This window comes from Pomacea canaliculata, linkage group LG7, assembly GCF_003073045.1.
Source record: "Pomacea canaliculata isolate SZHN2017 linkage group LG7, ASM307304v1, whole genome shotgun sequence".
Classification (NCBI taxonomy): Eukaryota; Metazoa; Mollusca; class Gastropoda; order Architaenioglossa; family Ampullariidae; genus Pomacea; species Pomacea canaliculata.
The window spans coordinates 2,670,998-2,691,381 of record NC_037596.1 but is presented as its reverse complement, the minus strand read 5'-3'; the positions used below and the strand labels follow the sequence as shown (position 1 = coordinate 2,691,381).

Sequence of the window (20,384 nt, the reverse complement as noted above, 5' to 3'; positions counted from 1 at the left end):
ACTGCTGATCCCCACCCCGAAAGCTACCAACACGGAAGAAGACAGTCCACGAGATAAATGGTATCAGTTAAAAGTACTCATTGTGAATGAAGTGTTCTATTGACAACATGAACAGGATATTGTGATTACGAGGCGTGCTGCACAGGTCATAAAAAGGCTTATCTGCTCTTAGAAATCATTTATTTGTGTGTCCATTGTACACTTTCCTTAGAATAGCGTCTTGTTTAACATATAATGTTTCGTTGTGTTTACTTCATCGCCCATAGCAACTGTCCAATATCTGTCACCAAGACGTAAACATGTTATTGCTGTCCTACTGGTAGATACTGAGATAAAGCCAGGTAAGGCTGGTGTTGAAACAAAGAGCTCAAGAGTGACCTAGAGAGTATTACGAGTCCTCTAAGAAACGATGTTTACTTGCTGTGGAAATGCGTATAGCTCTAGTCAGAAAGGCAAATGAATTGTTTGCGCGCGTGTGTGTGTGTGTGGCTATCGTCCTCGAGAAAACGAGATTTGTCTTCAAAGTATCTAATTAATCCTCTAAAGGAGGAAGTGTAAAGTACAGGAGCAGTCACTGCCGAGCTTATAATGAAGTAAACTGCAAACTAACTCAACTCTTAATAGCAATTCCTAATCTCATCGTTAGTTTCTTTCAAACTCCGGTCTGTATTTCCAGTAAGGTTATTATTGCTATTCCCCAAAAAAGATGTAAAGTATCTAATGTATATTGTTTTACTGACTTGAACAAAACAACTTATTCATGTAAAGATATTAAATGACTATATCCATCATGTTAGTGATAAAAAACATTTGGTTCCGTTTCATATGTCTGTTTGGGTCTCCCAACCCTGCTCCTCTCCTGTGGATTCCAGCCTTGTCTTCTTAAATTGTCGGCTGGCTTTTGCAAGGTGTGACCAATCCAGCCCCACTTCCGATTCTTGATGTCGGGACTGGCAGGTTTTAGGTTGGTTCTCTCCCACAGGTCTGTACTGAAGATCTTAACGTTCCATCTGGTGTTGAGGATGTGGCGCAGACATCTGTTGACGAATAAGGGAATCTTGTTAGTGATGGTGTTTGTCACATGCCATATCTCAATTCCATATTGAAGGACTGACTTTTACGTTTGTTTTATGTTTGCCTAGCAAGCATTGTAAGAATAGGGTCCCTGCCATCCAGCCAGGCATGTCGTAAGAGGCGACAAAGGTGGACACCTCACCTAGAGGTAAAATAGGTTGTGGTAGGGCCTACAACCCCACCATGTAAAAAAAATCATGTTACAGAAACTAAAACCAGAGAACTCGTCACAGATGGCGAAGGTAATGAAGCACACCAGGAGACTGGACTAATGACGGACGACAGCCAAACCCGAAAGGGAGCTGGCGCCCCGACAGCGGATTTACTGAAGCCGAGGCAAAAGTTGAGGGTGGGGTGCTGGAACGTCCAGACCTTGTACCAGACTGGCAGGATGCTCCAATTAGTCAAGGAGTTTGACAACTACAACTTGGACATCCTGGGAGTCAGTGAGGTCAGATGGACCGGCACGGGAAAGAGGAGACTAGCGTCAGGACATACCATCTTGTTCTCAGGAAGATCAGACGCTCAGCACTCTGAAGGAGTAGCTCTACTCCTCAACAAGAAAACGGAAAAGGCACTGCTGGAATGGAAGCCTTATGGACCCAGGCTTTTGAGAGCAAGATTCCATTCAAAGTATACCAAGCTGACAGTGCTAGCTTGCTATGCACCAACAAATGACTCTGAGGCAGAAGACAAGGATGCTTTTTACGATCAGCTCCAGGCAGCCTCAGAAAGCGTTCCAGCCCATGACATGTTGCTCATCATCGGTGATCTCAATGCCAAGGTGGGAAGTGACAACACCTGCAGGGAGCATGTCATGGGCAAACATGGAATCGGAACCATCAATGACAACGGAGAGAGACTGGCAGACCTTTGTGAAGAAAACAACCTTCTGATTGGAGGCACACTCTTCCCACACAAAGACATCCACAAGGCAACATGGACATCACCAGATGGGATCACAAAGAACCAGATAGACCATGTCATCATCAACCGAAAATGGAGGAGCTCACTTCAAGATGTCAGAGCCTACAGAGGAGCAGTGCCAGTGACCACACTCTTGTGATAGCCACAGTTTATCTGAAGCTACGTCGATCACGAGGAAAACAGGCACGTCAGCAGAGAGTGGACTCCGGCAAACTAAAAAATCCAGCCACCGAAAGGGCCTTTGCTATGGAAGTAAAGAACAGGTTCCAGGCACTAGGAGACCAACAAGAGATGACCTTAGACGACTTCAATCGAATCTTACAGGAATCAGGAGAGAAAATACTGGGCTTCCAACGGAAAAAAGAAAGAACAGTGGATCAGAGAAGAGACATGGAAGAAGATAGAAGAGAGGAAGTCAGCCAAACAAAGAATCAACAGCACCAGATCTGAACGCCTGAAGGAACAACTCAGACAAAGATATACAAAACTAAACAAAGAGGTAAAGAGGATGCAAGATCCGACAAAAGAGACCATATAGAGAAACTGGCTGATGAAGCAGAAAATGCAGCAAGTAAAAAATGACCTGAAGACACTGTACAAGATAAACAAACAGCTAAACAACGGGTTTAAGAACAGTGATGTGCCAGTGAAGACGTGAACGGTAATGTTATCGAGGGAGAGCAGGAAAACTACAGCGCCTGGAAGGAACATTTGAGTCATTCTGAACAGACCAGATCCCCTCAGCTTGCAGACATCAGCCAGCAGCTATAGACTTGACATCTGCACAGACCCACCAAGCCTGGAAGAAGTGACAGCAGCAGTCAAGACAATGAAAGAGCGGCAAAGCACCAGGGGCAGATGGAATAACAGCAGAGATGTTGAAAGCAGATGTGAATGTGACAGCTCCCAAGCTGACTGAAATCTTCAAGCAAGTTTGGGAATCAGGGCAGGTCCCTGTTGCGTGGAAGACAGGGCTCATCTTCAAGTTACCCAAGAAAGGAGATCTTGGAGACTGCAATAATTCGAGGGGCATAACACTTCTTTCCCTCACCAGCAAGGTCTTCAGCAAGATTTTTTTTGTCAAGACTGACGGCAACTCTTGAGAAAGACCTCCAACCACAGCAAGCAGGATTTCGCCCTGGGCGATCCTGCTCCGAACACATCTTCATTCTGCGACAGATTCTGGAGCAGAGCAACGAATGGAACACACCGCTGTACATCAATTTCATCGACCTGGAGAAGGCTTTTGACAGCATCCACCGCGAGTCCTTATGGAAGATCCTGAGGCATTACGGAGTCCCTGCAAAACTTGTTCAGGTCATTGCAATGCTGTACAGCGATTTCATATCCCAGGTTGTCTGTGACACGGAGCTCACAGACCCCTTCAACGTCAGTACCGGGGTGAAGCAGGGCTGCATTCTGTCGCCGTTCCTCTTCATCTTGGCCATGGACTGGATCATGAAGACTTCCACCGACAGTGAGAGGAGAGGGATCAGATGGACCATGACTATGACAGCAACAACAACACTGGAAGACTTAGACTTTGCTGATGACATTGCTCTGCTGTCACACCGCCACCAAGACATGCAGGAAAAAACAAAGGCCTTCTCAGGAACAGCTGGAAACATTGGCTTGAAGGTCAGCACAAAGAAAACGAAAAGTATGAGAGTGAGTGCCAGAGTCCAAGACAGCATCAAACTAAATGGAGAAGAGATTGAGGAAGTTGACAGTTTCACCTATCTTGGGTCCAAAATGTCAAACACCGGGGATGCGGAGGTGGAGATTCGAGCCCGACTGGCGAAAGCCAGCCAGGCCTTCGCCTCACTCAGGAGCACATGGAAGGCAAAAAACATCAGCCAGAAGATCAAGCTGAGAATCTTCAAGTCAAATGTGATCAGCACCCTCCTTTACGGATCAGAATCCTGGAATATGACCAAAACCATCAGTAACAAGCTTGACGTCTTCCAAAACAGATGCCTCAGGCGCATACTTAACATCTTTTGGCCAAACACCATCACCAACGAAGAACTCCACCGAAGAACTGAAACCGAGTCCATCACCACGCAGGTTCAACGAAGGCGTTGGCGATGGATTGGACATGTGCTCCGCCAGCAGACAGCAGACCTTTCCAGAGTCGCCCTACGATGGACTCCAGACGGCCGAAAGAAACGAGCCGCCCAAAGGAAACTTGGAGAAGAACAGTGGAAAGGGAGATGAAGGGAAAGGCTGGACATGGGGTCACCTAGAGCGGGTTTCAGCCGATCGACATTGGTGGCGGACTCTGGTTGAGGCCTTATGTGCAACCTGATGCACGAAGAGGAATAGATAGATAGATAGATTAAGGATTCGAATCTTAGTGTGTAGATAATTCTCATTATGGATTACTCTTTTAAGCACTTACCTTAACGGGTTGGTTGATTAGAACTTGTTAGACGTCTTGTTAGACATCTTGTTAGACATCTGAAAAATAAACGCAAGAATCAAATTTCTTTCGCACTCATATCACAGAATTAATTCTTATATCATCCATTAAGATAAAATAAATTGCTCTCACATTCATGTGTAGAGGTAGTTCTTACCTAAATGAGTTCCAGTTAAAGGTATCACTAGAGCTTCGTGTGTGACCTTATATCCTGCTGACGCATTTCATTTTTTCTAAAGAAGAATTGTAACTCGCGATTTCTTCTAGCAGTTCTTATTATGCTAAATGCAAGTAAGTCAAGGAAGGACTGATAACAAACAAATGTCAAACAGCAAATGAAGCGCCATGACGATAACTCAAGAAGTTGCAGTAATCAGAAAAAAATGTAGCACTCCATGTAGTGTTATGAGATACAGGCATGATACATCAGTGGTATGCCAGATTTACTTATTATTACTCGCATGTTGTCACAAATTTCTGTACTTCATTGCTGTTTGGCGTTTGGATTTCCTCTTGCAGGCTCCAGAAAGTAAGATGTATAAATCACACACTTTACCAGACCGCACTTCTAAACAAAATTTCAAGTAACTGGCGTTTGGTTCTTTTTTGCGTCTAATTTTGCGTGTTTGTTTGCTCTCACAAATGACTTGATACTTATAGTTTTGCAATGTAGTAAAAATAATTACACAGACACTTTGAAAAAAATAAAACAATGCCATTACATTACATTAGTGCAGAAATAAAGAGAGCATACAAATTAAGGAAATTTCATTGATCGTACTGCAGAAGTAATCTTGTCCTATTTTTTATTTCTAGAGGAAACAATCTCCTCAAATTTTGTATCGTTTTTCCACGTGTCCTCTCAATAAGGAACGTGCTGCACACAATAAAGTTCAGATGTTTAAAATACTAATGATGTTGTCTGTGCTGCACTTGGTATGACAGTGTGACTTTCCATGAAAGCGATTTGTCTAATATGAAGAGCGATATCACAACGAGATGTAATCAGTCCAAAGATGTTAACGAAAACTTCTGAAGGGTCAGCGTATGAGTCTAGTGTTCAAAGACAGAACATGCATAATTTTCACCTACTTTATTGCTTAATGTTATCTGTAAAAATGATCCTTTTGCACACCTGTGCAAGTCAATGGGAGCACATCTGATTCGAAAGATTTAAGGTGTGCAATGTGTATCAGCCGGGATGGAATGAGGTTTATCGCTCAAAGTGTGAATTCCTGGCGTGTAGTGTTTGATTCATGCGCTTATGTCACGGCTATTCAAACAACACTCGTCCGTTCTTTCTTTCTTTTTCTTTGTTGCCAGATATACAAACTTAGCAAGAATAATAGCATTATCTCATTTTGTTGACATTGAATTTTTAGTTTTAAGTCACAAGTTCTATTAAATACTTTTTAATGAAACATCTTCGTAAATCTATTAGACATGCAGTAATACAAAATTAAATTCATCCTCTTCATCGACAAGACGCATTGGGTTCATCTTATTTAAATTATTGTATGGTATGTAAAACAGTGTCATCAATTCCAAATCAAACTCGCTACAGTGAATTTTAATAAATAAACATCTAAATTGAAATACATCTCCTTGTTGTGCGCAGACATAAAACTAAATATCTCACTGAAGTAGGGGATATGTCTCCATTTTTGCCAATGATAATAATCTCTGACACCAAGTTTTGCTTGAAACGTTTGCTCAGTTGTTCTAACATTATGGAGCCAACTAATGTAGGTCTACGATGCTCCATTTTTATTTTAGCCAGTATCTCACCCAACTTACGTGTATATTAACAAAAAGTGGGTATCTATTTAAATCACTATATAAAAATAATATTAGGAGTCCGTGTATCCACATCAAGAAATCTTTCTAGAGGGTATGTAAGCACTTTTCCATTTTTCATACAAACAAGTTCATTGAAGCCTCAAACGTTTGCTCCGTAACATAAGTTCACTCTAATTCGTATGTCAACAAAACACATCTACAGAATCAATGTCTATCTTTTACAGTGTATTAATAATGTAAACAATACTTTTTTGTATTAGCAGTTAGGTCTTCAGATGCACGAGAAAAGCATAGCCTAGTGGAGAAATAAAGGTGTTGTTGAGTTGTGAGGTCACCAGGTCAACTGTTACTTTCACCAGCTGGCACCAGGAACTCTTTTTCTTTTCTTTTTTTTTTTCTTTCTTTGCTCCCACACGCAAACGTAAAGGTATTGAGCCTTGTAAGCAAAGTTGCACACTGCCTTTCTGATAAATATACTAAGATATACACACTTTTATGCACAGATCAAACAGACATCTCACGTTCTATCATTCAACTTATTCAGCCAGATTTTGGATATATGCATACGACGTTTTGTGATTCGTATTATATAGGGGTGTGTGTGGGTGTGTGTGTGTGTGCTAGTGTGTGTGTGCGTGCATGTGTGTGTGTGTGTGTGCGTGCAATACAAAACAAGAATCAAAGAACTGACTTTCAATGGCTTGTTTGATAAGGTGACTGTATAAACACTTCCTCCCACATTTCAATGTCATAGTACAATACAAGGTTGACGTCAACAAGTCTCGAGTGTTTTAAACTTTAAACAACCAGGAACAAGATTCACTTAGGGATCCGCGATAGCACTGCTGATCCCACCCGAAAGCTACCAAACACGGAAGAAGACAGTCCACGCGATAAATGTATCAGTTAAAAGTACTCATTGTGAATGAAGTGTTGTTCTATTGACAACATGAACAGGATATTGTGATTACGAGGCGTGCTGCACAGTCATAAAAAGGCTTATCTGCTCTTAGAAATCATTTATTTGTGTGTCCATTGTACACTTTCCTTAGAATAGCGTCTTGTTTAACATATAATGTTTCGTTGTGTTTACTTCATCGCCATAGCAACTGTCCAATATCTGTCACCAAGACGTAAACATGTTATTGCTGTCCTACTGGTAGATACTGAGATAAAGCCAGGTAAGGCTGGTGTTGAAACAAAGAGCTCAAGAGTGACCTAGAGAGTATTACGAGTCCTCTAAGAAACGATGTTTACTTGCTGTGGAAATGCGTATAGCTCTAGTCAGAAAGGCAAATGAATTGTTTGCGCGCGTGTGTGTGTGTGTGGCTATCGTCCTCGAGAAAACGAGATTTGTCTTCAAAGTATCTAATTAATCCTCTAAAGGAGGAAGTGTAAAGTACAGGAGCAGTCACTGCCGAGCTTATACTGAAGTAAACTGCAAACTAACTCAACTCTTAATAGCAATTCCTAATCTCATCGTTAGTTTCTTTCAAACTCCAGTCTGTACATCCAGTAAGGTTATGCACCAACAAATGACTCTGAGCAGAGACAAGGATGCTTTTTACGATCAGCTCCAGGCAGCCTCAGAAGCGTTCAGGCCACGACATGTTGCTCATCATCGGTGATCTCAATGCCAAGGTGGGAAGTGACAACACCTGCAGGGAGCATGTCATGGGCAAACATGGAATTGGAACCATCAATGACAACGGAGAGAGACTGGCAGACCTTTGTGAAGAAAAAAACCTTCTGATTGGAGGCACACTCTTCCCACACAAAGACATCCACAAGGCAACATGGACATCACCAGATGGGATCACAAAGAACCAGATAGACCATGTCATCATCAACCGAAAATGGAGGAGCTCACTTCAAGATGTCAGAGCCTAGAGAAGGAGCAGACATTGCCAGTGACCACACTCTTGTGATAGCCACAGTTTCTCTGAAGCTACGTCGATCACGAGGAAAACAGGCACGTCAGCAGAGAGTGGACTCCGGCAAACTGAAAATCCAGCCACCGAAAGGGCCTTTGCTATGGAAGTAAAGAACAGGTTCCAGGCACTAGGAGACCAACAAGAGATGACCTTAGACGACTTCAATCGAGTCTTACAGGAATCAGGAGAGAAAATACTGGGCTTCAACGGAAAAGAAAGAACAGTGGATCAGAGAAGAGACATGGAAGAAGATAGAAGAGAGGAAGTCAGCCAAACAAAGAATCAACAGCACAGATCTGAACGCCTGAAGGAACAACTCAGACAAAGATATACAAAACTAAACAAAGAGGTAAAGAGGATGGCAAGAACCGACAAAAGAGACCATATAGAGAAACTGGCAGATGAAGCAGATAATGCAGCAAGTAAAAATGACCTGAAGACACTGTACAAGATAAACAAACAGCTAAACAACGGGTTTAAGAACAGTGATGTGCCAGTGAAAGACGTGAACGGTGATGTCATCGAGGGAGAGGCAGGAAAACTACAGCGCTGGAGGGAGCATTTTGAGTCATTCTGAACAGACCAGATCCCCCTCAGCTTGCAGACATCCAGCCAGCAGCTATAGACCTTGACATCTGCACAGACCCACCAAGCCTGGAAGAAGTGACAGCAGCAGTCAAGACAATGAAGAGCGGCAAAGCACCAGGGGCAGATGGAATAACAGCAGAGATGTTGAAAGCAGATGTGAATGTGACAGCTCCCAAGCTGACTGAAATCTTCAGGCAAATTTGGGAATCAGGGCAGGTCCCTGTTGCGTGGAAGACAGGGCTCATCTTCAAGTTACCCAAGAAAGGAGATCTTGGAGACTGCAATAATTGGAGGGGCATAAGACTTCTTTCCCTCACCAGCAAGGTCTTCAGCAAGATTGTTTTGTCAAGACTGACGGCAACTCTTGAGAAAGACCTCCGACCACAGCAAGCAGGATTTCGCCCTGGGCGATCCTGCTCCGAACACATCTTCATTCTGCGACAGATTCTGGAGCAGAGCAACGAATGAACACACCGCTGTACATCAATTTCATCGACCTGGAGAAGGCTTTTGACAGCATCCACCGCGAGTCATTATGGAAGAGGCATTACGGAGTCCCTGCAAAACTTGTTCAGGTCATGGCAATGCTGTACAGCGATTTCAAATCCCAGGTTGTCTGTGACACGGAGCTCACAGACCCTTCAACGTCAGTACCGGGTGAAGCAGGGCTGCATTCTGTCGCCGTTCCTCTTCATCTTGGCCATGACTGGATCATGAAGACTTCCACCGACAGTGAGAGGAGAGGGATCAGATGGACCATGACTATGACAGCAACAAAACACTGGAAGACTTAGACTTTGCTGATGACATTGCTCTGCTGTCACACCGCACCAAGACATGCAGGAAAAAACAAAGGCCTTCTCAGAAACAGCTGGAAACCTTGGCTTGAAGGTCAGCACAAAGAAAACGAAAAGTATGAGAGTGAACGCCAGAGTCCAAGACAGCATCAAACTAAATGGAGAAGAGATTGAGGAAGTTGACAGTTTCTCCTATCTTGGTCCAAAATGTCAAACACCGGGATGCGGAGGTGGAGATTCGAGCCCGACTGGCGAAAGCCAGCCAGGCCTTCGCCTCACTCAGGAGCACATGGAAGGCAAAAAACATCAGCCAGAAGATCAAGCTGAGAATCTTCAAGTCAAATGTGATCAGCACCCTCCTTTACGGATCAGAATCTTGGAAGATGACCAAAACCATCAGTAACAAGCTTGACGTCTTCCAAAACAGATGCCTCAGGCGCATACTTAACATCTTTTGGCCAAACACCATCACCAACGAAGAACTCCACCGAAGAACTGAAACCGAGTCATCACCACGCAGGTTCAACGAAGGCGTTGGCGATGGATTGGACATGTGCTCCGCCAGCAGACAGCAGACCTTTCCAGAGTCGCCCTACGATGGACTCTAGACGGAAGAAAACGAGGCCGCCCAAAGGAAACTTGGAGAAGAACAGTGGAAAGGGAGATGAAGGGAAAGGCTGGACATGGGTCACCTAGAGCGGGTTTCAGCCGATCGACATTGGTGCGGACTCTGGTTGAGGCCTTATGTGCAACCTGATGCACGAAGAGGAATAGATAGATAGATAGATTAAGGATTCGAATCTTAGTGTGTAGATAATTCTCATTATGGATTACTCTTTTAAGCACTTACCTTAACGGGTTGGTTGATTAGAACTTGTTAGACGTCTTGTTAGACATCTTGTTAGACATCTGAAAAATAAACGCAAGAATCAAATTTCTTTCGCACTCATATCACAGAATTAATTCTTATATCATCCATTAAGATAAAATAAATTGTTCTCACATTCATGTGTAGAGGTAGTTCTTACCTAAATGAGTTCCAGTTAAAGTATCACTAGAGCTTCGTGTGTGACTTATATCCTGCTGACGCATTCATTTTTTTCTAAAGAAGAATTGTAACTCGCGATTTCTTCTAGCAGTTCTTATTATGCTAAATGCAAGTAAGTCAAGGAAAGGACTGGTAACAAACAAATGTCAAACAGCAAATGAAGCGCCATGACGATAACTCAAGAAGTTGCAGTAATCAGAAAAAAATGTAGCACTCCATGTAGTGTTATGAGATACAGGCAATGATACATCCAGTGGTATGCCAGATTTACTTATTATTACTCGCATGTTGTCACAAATTTATGTACTTCATTGCTGTTTGGCGTTTGGATTTCCTCTTGCAGGCTCCAGAAAGTAAGATGTATAAATCACACACTTTACCAGACCGCACTTCTAAACAAAATTTCAAGTAACTGGCGTTTGGTTCTTTTTTGCGTCTAATTTTGCGTGTTTGTTTGCTCTCACAAATGACTTGATACTTATATTTTGCAATGTAGTAAAAATAATTACAGACACTTGAAAAAAATAAACAATGCCATACATTACATTAGTGCAGAAAAAGAGAGCATACAAATTAAGGAAATTCATTGATCGTACTGCAGAAATCTTGTCATATTTTTTATTTCTAGAGGAAACAATCTCCTCAAATTTTGTATCGTTTTCCACGTGTCTCTCAATAGGAAGTGCTGCACACAATAAAGTTCAGATGTTTAAAATACTAATGATGTTGTCTGTGCTGCACTTGGTTGACAGTGTGTTCCATGAAAGCGATTTGTCTAATATGAAGAGCGATATCACAACAGATGTAATCAGTCCAAAGATGTTAACGAAACTTCTGAGGGTCAGCGTAAGTCTAGTGTCAAAAGACAGAACATGCATAATTCACCTACTTTATTGCTAATGTTATTGTAAAAATGATCCTTTTGCAACCTGTGCAAGTCAATGGGAGCACATCTGATTCGAAAGATTTAAGGTGTGCAATGTGTATCAGCCGGGATGGAAGGAAGTTATCGCTCAAAGTGTGAATTCCTGCGTGTAGTGTTTGATTCAATGTCACGGCCTATTCAAACAACACTCGTCGTTCTTTCTTTTTCTTTGTTGCCAGATATACAAGCTTAGCAAGAATACATAGCATTATCTCATGTTGACATTGAATTTTAGTTTCAGTCACAAGTTCTATTAAATACTTTTTTAATGAAACATCTTCGTAAATCTATTAATAGCAGTAATACAAAATTAAATCTCCTCTTCATCGACAAACGCATTGGATTCTTATTTAAATTATTGTATGGTATGTAAAACAGTGTCATCAATTCCAAAACTCGCTACAGTGAATTTAATAAATAAACATCTAAATTGAAATACATCTTGTGTGCGCAGACATAAAACTAAATATCTCACTGAAGTAGGAATTTTTCATTTTTTTGCAAATGAATAATCTCTGATACCCAGTTTTGCTTGAACTTTGCTCAGTTGTTCTAACATGGAGGTACTTAAATGTAGGTCTACGATGCTCCATTTTATTTTAGCCAGCGTGTATATTAACAAAAAGTGGGTATCTATTTAAATCACTATATAAAATCATGTTAATAGTCCGTCTGTCCACACCAGAAATCTTCTAGAGGGTATGTAAGCTTTTCCATTTTCATACAAACAAGTTCATTGAAGACTCAGATTTCTGCTCCGTAACATAAGTCACTCTAATTTGTATGTCAAATAAAACACATCTACAGAATCAATGTCTATCTTTACAGTGTATTAATAATGTAAACAATACTTTTTTGTATTAGTAGTCTTCAGATGCACGAGAAAAGCTTACTAGTGGAGAAATAAAGGTGTTGTTGAGTTGCGAGGTCCAGTCAACTTTACTTTCACCAGCTGAACACTTTTTCTTTCTTTTTTTTTTTTCTTTCTTTGCCCACACGCAAACGTAAAGTATTGAGCCTTGTAATCAAAGTTGCACATGCCTTCTGATAAATATACTAGATATACACACTTTTATGCACAGATCAAACAGACATCTCACGTTCTATCATTCGACTTATTCAGCCAGATTTGGATAGATGCATACGACGTTTTGTGATTCGTATTATATAGGTGTGTGTGGGTGTTGTGTGTGTCTAGTGTGTGTGCGTGCATGTGTGTGTGTTGCGTGCGTGCAATACAAAACAAGAATCAAAGAACTGACTTTCAATGGCTTGTTTGATAAGGTGACTGTATAAACACTTCCTCCCACATTTCAATGTCATAGTAAAATACAAGGTTGACGTCAACAAGTCTCGAGTGTTTTAAACTTTAAACAACCAGGAACGAGATTCACTTAGGGATCCGCGATAGCACTGCTGATCCCCACCCCGAAAGCTACCAACACGGAAGAAGACAGTCCACGCGATAAATGGTATCAGTTAAAAGTACTCATTGTGAATGAAGTGTTCTATTGACAACATGAACAGGATATTGTGATTACGAGGCGTGCTGCACAGGTCATAAAAAGCCCTCTCTGCTCTTAGAAATCATTTATTTGTGTGTCCATTGTACACTTTCCTTAGAATAGCGTCTTGTTTAACATATAATGTTTCGTTGTGTTTACTTCATCGCCCATAGCAACTGTCCAATATCTGTCACCAAGACGTAAACATGTTATTGCTGTCCTACTGGTAGATACTGAAATAAAGCCAGGTAAGGCTGGTGTTGAAACAAAGAGCTCAAGAGTGACCTTGAGAGTATTACGAGTCCTCTAAGAAACGATGTTTACTTGCTGTGGAAATGCGTATAGCTCTAGTCAGAAAGGCAAATGAATTGTTTGCGCGCGTGTGTGTGTGTTGGCTATCGTCCTCGAGAAAACGAAATTGTCTTCAAAGTATCTAATTAATCCTCTAAAGGAGAAGTGTAAAGTACAGAGCAGTCACTGCCGAGCTTATAATGAAGTAAACTGCAAACTAACTCAACTCTTAATAGCAATTCCTAATCTCATCGTTAGTTTCTTTCAAACTCCAGTCTGTACATCCAGTAAGGTTATGCACCAACAAATGACTCTGAGGCAGAAGACAAGGATGCTTTTTACGATCAGCTCCAGGCAGCCTCAGAAAGCGTTCCAGCCACGACATGTTGCTCATCATCGGCGATCTCAATGCCAAGGTGGGAAGTGACAACACCTGCAGGGAGCATTCATGGGCAAACATGGAATCGGAACCATCAATGACAACGAGAGAGACTGGCAGACCTTTGTGAAGAAAACAACCTTCTGATTGGAGGCACACTCTTCCCACACAAAGACATCCACAAGGCAACATGGACATCACCAGATGGGAGCACAAAGAACCAGATAGACCATGTCATCATCAACCGAAAATGGAGGAGTTCACTTCAAGATGTTAGAGCCTACAGAGGAGCAGACATTGCCAGTGACCACACTCTTGTGATAGCCACAGTTTCTCTGAAGCTACGTCGATCACGAGGAAAACCAGACACGTCAGCAGAGAGTGGACTCCGGCAAACTGAAAAATCCAGCCACCAAACGGGCCTTTGCTATGGAAGTAAAGAACAGGTTCCAGGCACTAGGAGACCAACAAGAGATGACCTTAGACGACTTCAATCGAGTCTTACAGGAATCAGGAGAGAAAATACTGGGCTTCCAACGGAAAAAGAAAGAACAGTGGATCAGAGAAGAGACATGGAAGAAGATAGAAGAGAGGAAGTCAGCCAAACAAAGAATCAACAGCACCAGATCAGAACGTTTTAAGTCACAAGGTCTATTACAATACATTTTTAATGAAAAATCTTCGTAAATCTATTAGACATGCAGTAATACAAAATTAAATTCATCCTCTTCATCGACAAGACGCATTGGTTCATCTTATTTAAATTATTGTATGGTATGTAAAACAGTGTCATCAATTCCAAATCAAACTCGCTACAGTGAATTTAATAAATAAACATCTAAATTGAAATACATCTCCTTGTGAGCAGTATTAAAAACTAAATATCTCACTGAAGTAGGGGATATGTCTCCATTTTTGCCAATGATAATAATCTCTGACACCAAGTTTTGCTTCAAATGTTTGCTCAATTGTTCTAACATTATGGAGCCAACTAATGTGGGTCTGCGATGCTCCATTTTTATTTTAGCCAGTATCTCACCCAACTTACGTGTATATTAACAGAAAGTGGTACCTATTTAAATCACTTTAATTGTTACCTATTTAAATCACTAGAATTGTTTGCGCGCGTGGGTGTAAGTGTGTGTGTGTGTGGCTATCGTCCTCGAGAAAACGAGATTTGTCTTCAAAGTATCTAATTAATCCTCTAAAGGAGGAAGTGTAAAGTACAGGAGCAGTCACTGCCGAGCTTATAATGAAGTAAACTGCAAACTAACTCAACTCTTAATAGCAATTCCTAATCTCATCGTTAGTTTCTTTCAAACTCCAGTCTGTACATCCAGTAAGGTTATTATTGCTTTTCCCTAACAAAGATGTAAAATGTCTAATGTATATTGTTTTACTGACTTGAACAAAGCAACTTATTAATGTAAAGATATTAAATGACTATATCTATCATGCTAGTGATAAAAAACATTTGGTTCAGTTTAAATGTCTGTTTGGGTCTCCCAACCCTGCGCCTCTCCTGTCGGTTCCAGCCTTGTCTTCTTAAATTGTCGGCCGGCTTTTGCAAGGTATGACTGATCCAGCCCCACTTCAGCTTCTTGATGTCGGGGTTGGCAGGTTTTTGGTTGGCCCTCTCCCACAGGTCTGTACTGGGCCATCTGGTGTTGAGGATTTGGTGCGGGCATCTGTTGACGAATAAGGAATCTTGTTAGTGATGGTGTTTGTCTCATGCCATGTCTCAATCCATGTAGAAGGACTGACTTTAAGTTTGTGTTAGAGATGAGAATCTTAGTGTGTAGAGAATTCTCATTATAGATTACTTTTTTGAGCACTTACCTTCACCTGTTTGTTGATTACAACATCTTGGAAATCTGAAACAATTGAAAAATAAACGCAAGAATCAAATTTCTTTCGCACTCCTTTCACAGGATTAATTCTTAGGTCATCCATTAAGATACAATAATTATTTCTCACATTCAAGTTTCGTTAACTGTAGAGAAAGTTCTTACCTAAGTGAGTTCCAGTTAAAGGTATTACTAGAGTTTTGTGTGTGACCTTATATCCTGCTGACGCATTTCATTTTTTCTAAAGAAGAATTGGAACTCGCGATTTCTTCTAGCAATTCTTATTATGTTGTATGCAAGGAAGTCAAAGAAGGACTGATAAATAACAAATGTCAAACTTAGCAAACGAAGCGCCTGACGATAACTAAAAAGTTCCAGTTATCAGAAAAAAGTACTTCTAAAGTAGCACTCCAGGTAGTGTTCTGAGATACAGGCAATGATACATCCAGCGGTATGCCATATTTACTTATTATTACTCGCATGTTGTTACAAATTTCTGTGCTTATTACTGTTTGGCGTTTAGATTTCATCTTGCAGGCTCCAGAAAGTAAGATGTATAACTCACACACTGTACCAGACCACACTTCTACACAAAATTTCAGGTAACTGGCGTTTGTTTTTGCTTCTAGTTTTGCGTGTTTGTTTGTTCTCACAAATGACTTTATACTTATAGTTTTGCAATGTAGTAAAAATAATTACACAGACACTCTGTAAAAAAATAAAACAATGCCATTACATTACATTAGTGCAGAAATAAAGAGAGCATACAAATTAAGGAAACGTTATTTCTTTATGAAAGAGTTAACCATTCAGTCAATAACCTGTTTACCGGTACCTGTCGTTGGGGAGAGCACATAAACGTGGCAGCGGACACAGCCCGCCACTGTTTACTAAATGGGGGATTAAAGGCAGGTCCTACACGGACCACCAGTCCAGTCGTTAACGTTAAGTTCTTCTTTTGGCAACGATCCTAACTTTGCTATTGTCAGTGCTAGTCTTCATTCCATGTCTTTTCAAACTGTTTGACAGTCTGTTAGTAAGGTTTTGCAATTCTTCGTCGCCTTCAAAGCGTAGGTAGCAGATGGGTCTTCCACCAATTGAAATAGAAGTGTAAGTGTCGTGGCTTTTTTACGATGACTTACAGAAAATAGTCTTTGATGTTGTATTTGATAGACCTTTTTGCTGTAATTTCGTGACGTTCTCTCCTTTATGTCCCGCCATCGGCTCTCGATCCACTTCTGCTCATTTGACTTAATCTAAGATGTCGTTTACTACCTATAGTGATTTCTTCTGTCTTAGACGCCATAGAACTTTATGGCCTGTTGACAGTAACACGTCTATGATGTTTTCATCGAGGGTGTATACATGACAGTCCACTAAGCTCAGTAAGGCGAGTTGACCGCTAACTGCGGCCTAAATGGACTGCAACCTGTGGGATGAAAGTGAATTCCTATCTGGTTATCTAGCAGAGTACGAAGTCAACGTACGAAGTCAACAAACTGAGGTACATTTGAAATTTTAATGAATTCCGCTAGTGACAGTAAGTGAAAAGAAAACAGTTTTTTTTTTATGTGTTACAACTGTCATTCTTCATAGAAGGGCACAGCTATGATCTAAGTCCAGCGACCCGACGAAACTGGATTCTTTCACCAAGTACGATCTTATAAAACTACAGAAACCAGGTAAATTGTACGACTGTCAAAGAAATAAAAGTTGTTGAATAATAATAGTAATAAGAATCATAATAATAAGAATCATCATCATCATCATCATCATCATCATCATCATCATCATCATCATCATCATCATCATCATATTCATCATCACCATCATCTTACAATGCCCTATCTCAGTCCTATGGACAAGCTCATGACGCTTTACCAAAGAAACCTAAACCAAAAAAACAGAAGAAATAAACATTGACACGTAATAACATCACAATGTAACATTCAAAATTGATGCATAGGAAATTGCAGACTAGATGAAAAATATGTAGCAAGAAGCTGTATAACCGTGCGAAAATCAGTTGAAAAACTTTAATGAAGGCTTAATATAATCCTGATTGACTTTTCCATTATTAATTTCTGCTAATTGCCCGAAACTTGTTTTAAACGTTTGCAAGGGTGCATTTAAATATGATTGTTTTAAAGTATGCTTTGCTTTGAAGTTAATTTCCTGTTAAAAGCTCAAAGTAAACAAAAACTAATTGTTCTAAAGTGCGATTTTATTCTTGTTATAACTTGCTTACCGAATTTACGTTTAAGTTTGTGGTTACTTTAAAACAGCTCCTTAGTTCCTATTTAAATAATAGGTATTTGATCGTATCTTGAGCAAGCATAAGCATACAAATATTAGTATTTCCATTAGTGAATACACATACATGTTTCACAAAATAGAGTTTTTCTTTAATATCTTCATTCATCCGTTATAATCATATATTTTAGTGCATTAACTACTAATGCTTATTTAAAAACAAAAATACATTTTACCTGATCTTTTTCTTCCATATAAATACACCTGAAATGTATTTGAAATATACCATTATAATTTGCATTGATATTTTAGTAATATATTATAAAGCTAAAAACCAATAACTTACGAATCTATTAAAATATATATTACACCTGTAGCGAGTAAAAAGTAATTTAAAAAAGTCATTGTTCTTATCATAAACACTTTTTTTCTTTATACTACAACTATAACTTTTTTACGGTATGTTTAATTAATTACAGATCGAATTCATTTTGAGAATAATATCTTGTACATTTAAACTGGTATCCATCTTCGCGAGAAGGCGATAATGATGAAAAAAAGGAGAATGCTGGTTTTTATCTATAACCTTAGGTTTGTGGTTTTGCCGACAAAATTTCCATGTAAAAGAGTACATAAGCAATCAATAGATAATGCAAACATTTAGTCCTGTTACTTACTTAGTATGATCCCTACTAATATCCCAAGGGCAGGAAGACAAACAATCAATGACATTTCGCATGTAGTGGAGCACCGAAGTTCCTTTATACAATCACCTAAAAACATATAAAATTATTGCTAATACAGTCAATATTTTGTTTGCTAAGTCTTACTGACACTGTTTTACCGATTCACTAAAACACGAAACAAGAAGACAATTATATAGGTACCTAAACGTCAGGCAGAAAGCAAAAGAAAAAAACAGAATAGAAACATATATTCACCACCAAAAGATGACAGTTGCAGTAGGATTAGAACATCCTCAGAACGTTACAAACATAAGCTGACAGAGGAGCATGCAGGGTCACACCCAAAATATATTGCAAAGTCCTGAACAGAACAGAGTAGCAGAATGTGATCAAAGTAAGTCCCGATGAAAAGAAAAAAGTAACTAAAGGAACAAATAGAAGAGAGGAACGCTTAAATGGAGATGCAATATGTATTTCTCCTTTGAAGATTAGTAATACTAAAGATAACATGTTCGTACAAAGCCCGAAACACATTATACAACCAACTAGTAAATTATAAACTCTATCTTTTTATTTAAGTAGGAGCGACAAATCTTAACAACTCCATTGTTTATCGAATACTACAGCACAGCAACAAGGCTAAACGAGAAAGCACAATATCAATTAAGAAAATAAAATCTGCAAAAATTGATCATCGTTAATTCTTCTGTCAGAGTTTATATAACTGAAAAAGTATTCTTAGCAGGGTTTTTTTTAACTGTAAAAAAAATCTTGGCTTAGTAATGAGTTCAAAACTCGTCCTCAGTACATGAATTTTGTATAAGCATTTTAATTGCCATTAGTTGGGATTCTTTATTCTATAAAGTTAAAATAATAAGATAGATTGAGGACTAAAGCAATGAACTTGCTACGGCGATGTAGAAGTGCAGGTTAGATTAATGTAGGATAACTCAATAAGAGTTTTAGATAAGACATTTAATGGGTTCGAACTCTTCTTATAGCTGATTTGACTAAATCATCGTTCACACGAAAATTTAGCTTCAAATTAAGTAAACTTTGATGTACTCTCTTTTCTAGTATCTGTTTGATGCCTGTGCGTTTGCATGTGCACGCACGCGTACGTGTGTGTGTTCCCTACAACCTGTCAACCATTTGTTCCAGTTTGATCAAAAGAGAAGTCACATTTAAAACTAGCGGTGTGGTCAAAAGATTTCCATAAATATAAATAAACTTAAGCATTAAAAGTTTAAAAATGACACTAAAGGACACTTACCAAGCAGGCAACTGACTGTAAAAGATGTTTCCGGTAGACAGTCAAGATTGCAGATTAAATTTCCTTTACATTTTCCCATAATGTGGAGTTGATAAGTATATATGTCAGCCTTCGATTCCACACAACTGCAGTTCAATTTACCAGCCTGGCCACATGTTCCAGGATAAGGGGTCTCACATACAGGATTCAATATTCCTGACTCATCTTTTAAAGCGAACTGAAGTCTGCTAGAGTTACAAGAGGGCGCCGCCGCAACTTTTGTTTTGTTAACTGAACAAGTAACGTTTCCCCAGACTCCTTCTTGAAGAGCCGTTGGACAATTTATTGAAATGATTTGGGACACACCACCTGTAAAAGATTCAAAGTTGAATTTATTATCAATGATATCGGGCTTATTTTTGCCCTGATAACGAGTATGTACAAATACAAATACAAATACTTTAATACTTTAACACTTTACCTGCAATAAAGGTGACTAATATCAATAGTCCATTTAGCTGTCTGATAGTCAGGTAGAGTTCTGATGCTTGCCCCTGTGTCGACATCATGAAGTTATCTCCTCGTCGCACTCGACTGAGACTTGCAGTCCGTCTGTTGAGTACTCTAATGGATAGCTTGAAATACTTTTATCAGCT

General features: G+C 39.9%; 1 protein-coding gene and 1 long non-coding RNA gene across 2 annotated transcripts; both read right to left on the bottom strand.

The window, feature by feature from the left end:
- Positions 1–163: 163 nt before the first annotated feature.
- LOC112569279 lies at positions 164–13,406 on the bottom strand. Its single transcript, XR_003100360.1, has 4 exons — positions 12,778–13,406; positions 10,393–10,451; positions 4,403–4,461; positions 164–1,037 (listed from the first exon to the last, which is right to left on the bottom strand). It is a non-coding gene; the product is annotated as an uncharacterized LOC112569279 (long non-coding RNA).
- Positions 13,407–15,236: 1,830 nt separating this feature from the next.
- LOC112568771 lies at positions 15,237–20,379 on the bottom strand. Its single transcript, XM_025246249.1, has 6 exons — positions 20,210–20,379; positions 19,750–20,097; positions 18,468–18,563; positions 18,027–18,054; positions 15,530–15,564; positions 15,237–15,378 (listed from the first exon to the last, which is right to left on the bottom strand). Exons 1-6 carry the CDS (start codon positions 20,295–20,297, stop codon positions 15,284–15,286), a joined length of 690 nt encoding a protein of 229 aa, XP_025102034.1. The 5' UTR covers positions 20,298–20,379; the 3' UTR covers positions 15,237–15,283.
- Positions 20,380–20,384: the final 5 nt, after the last annotated feature.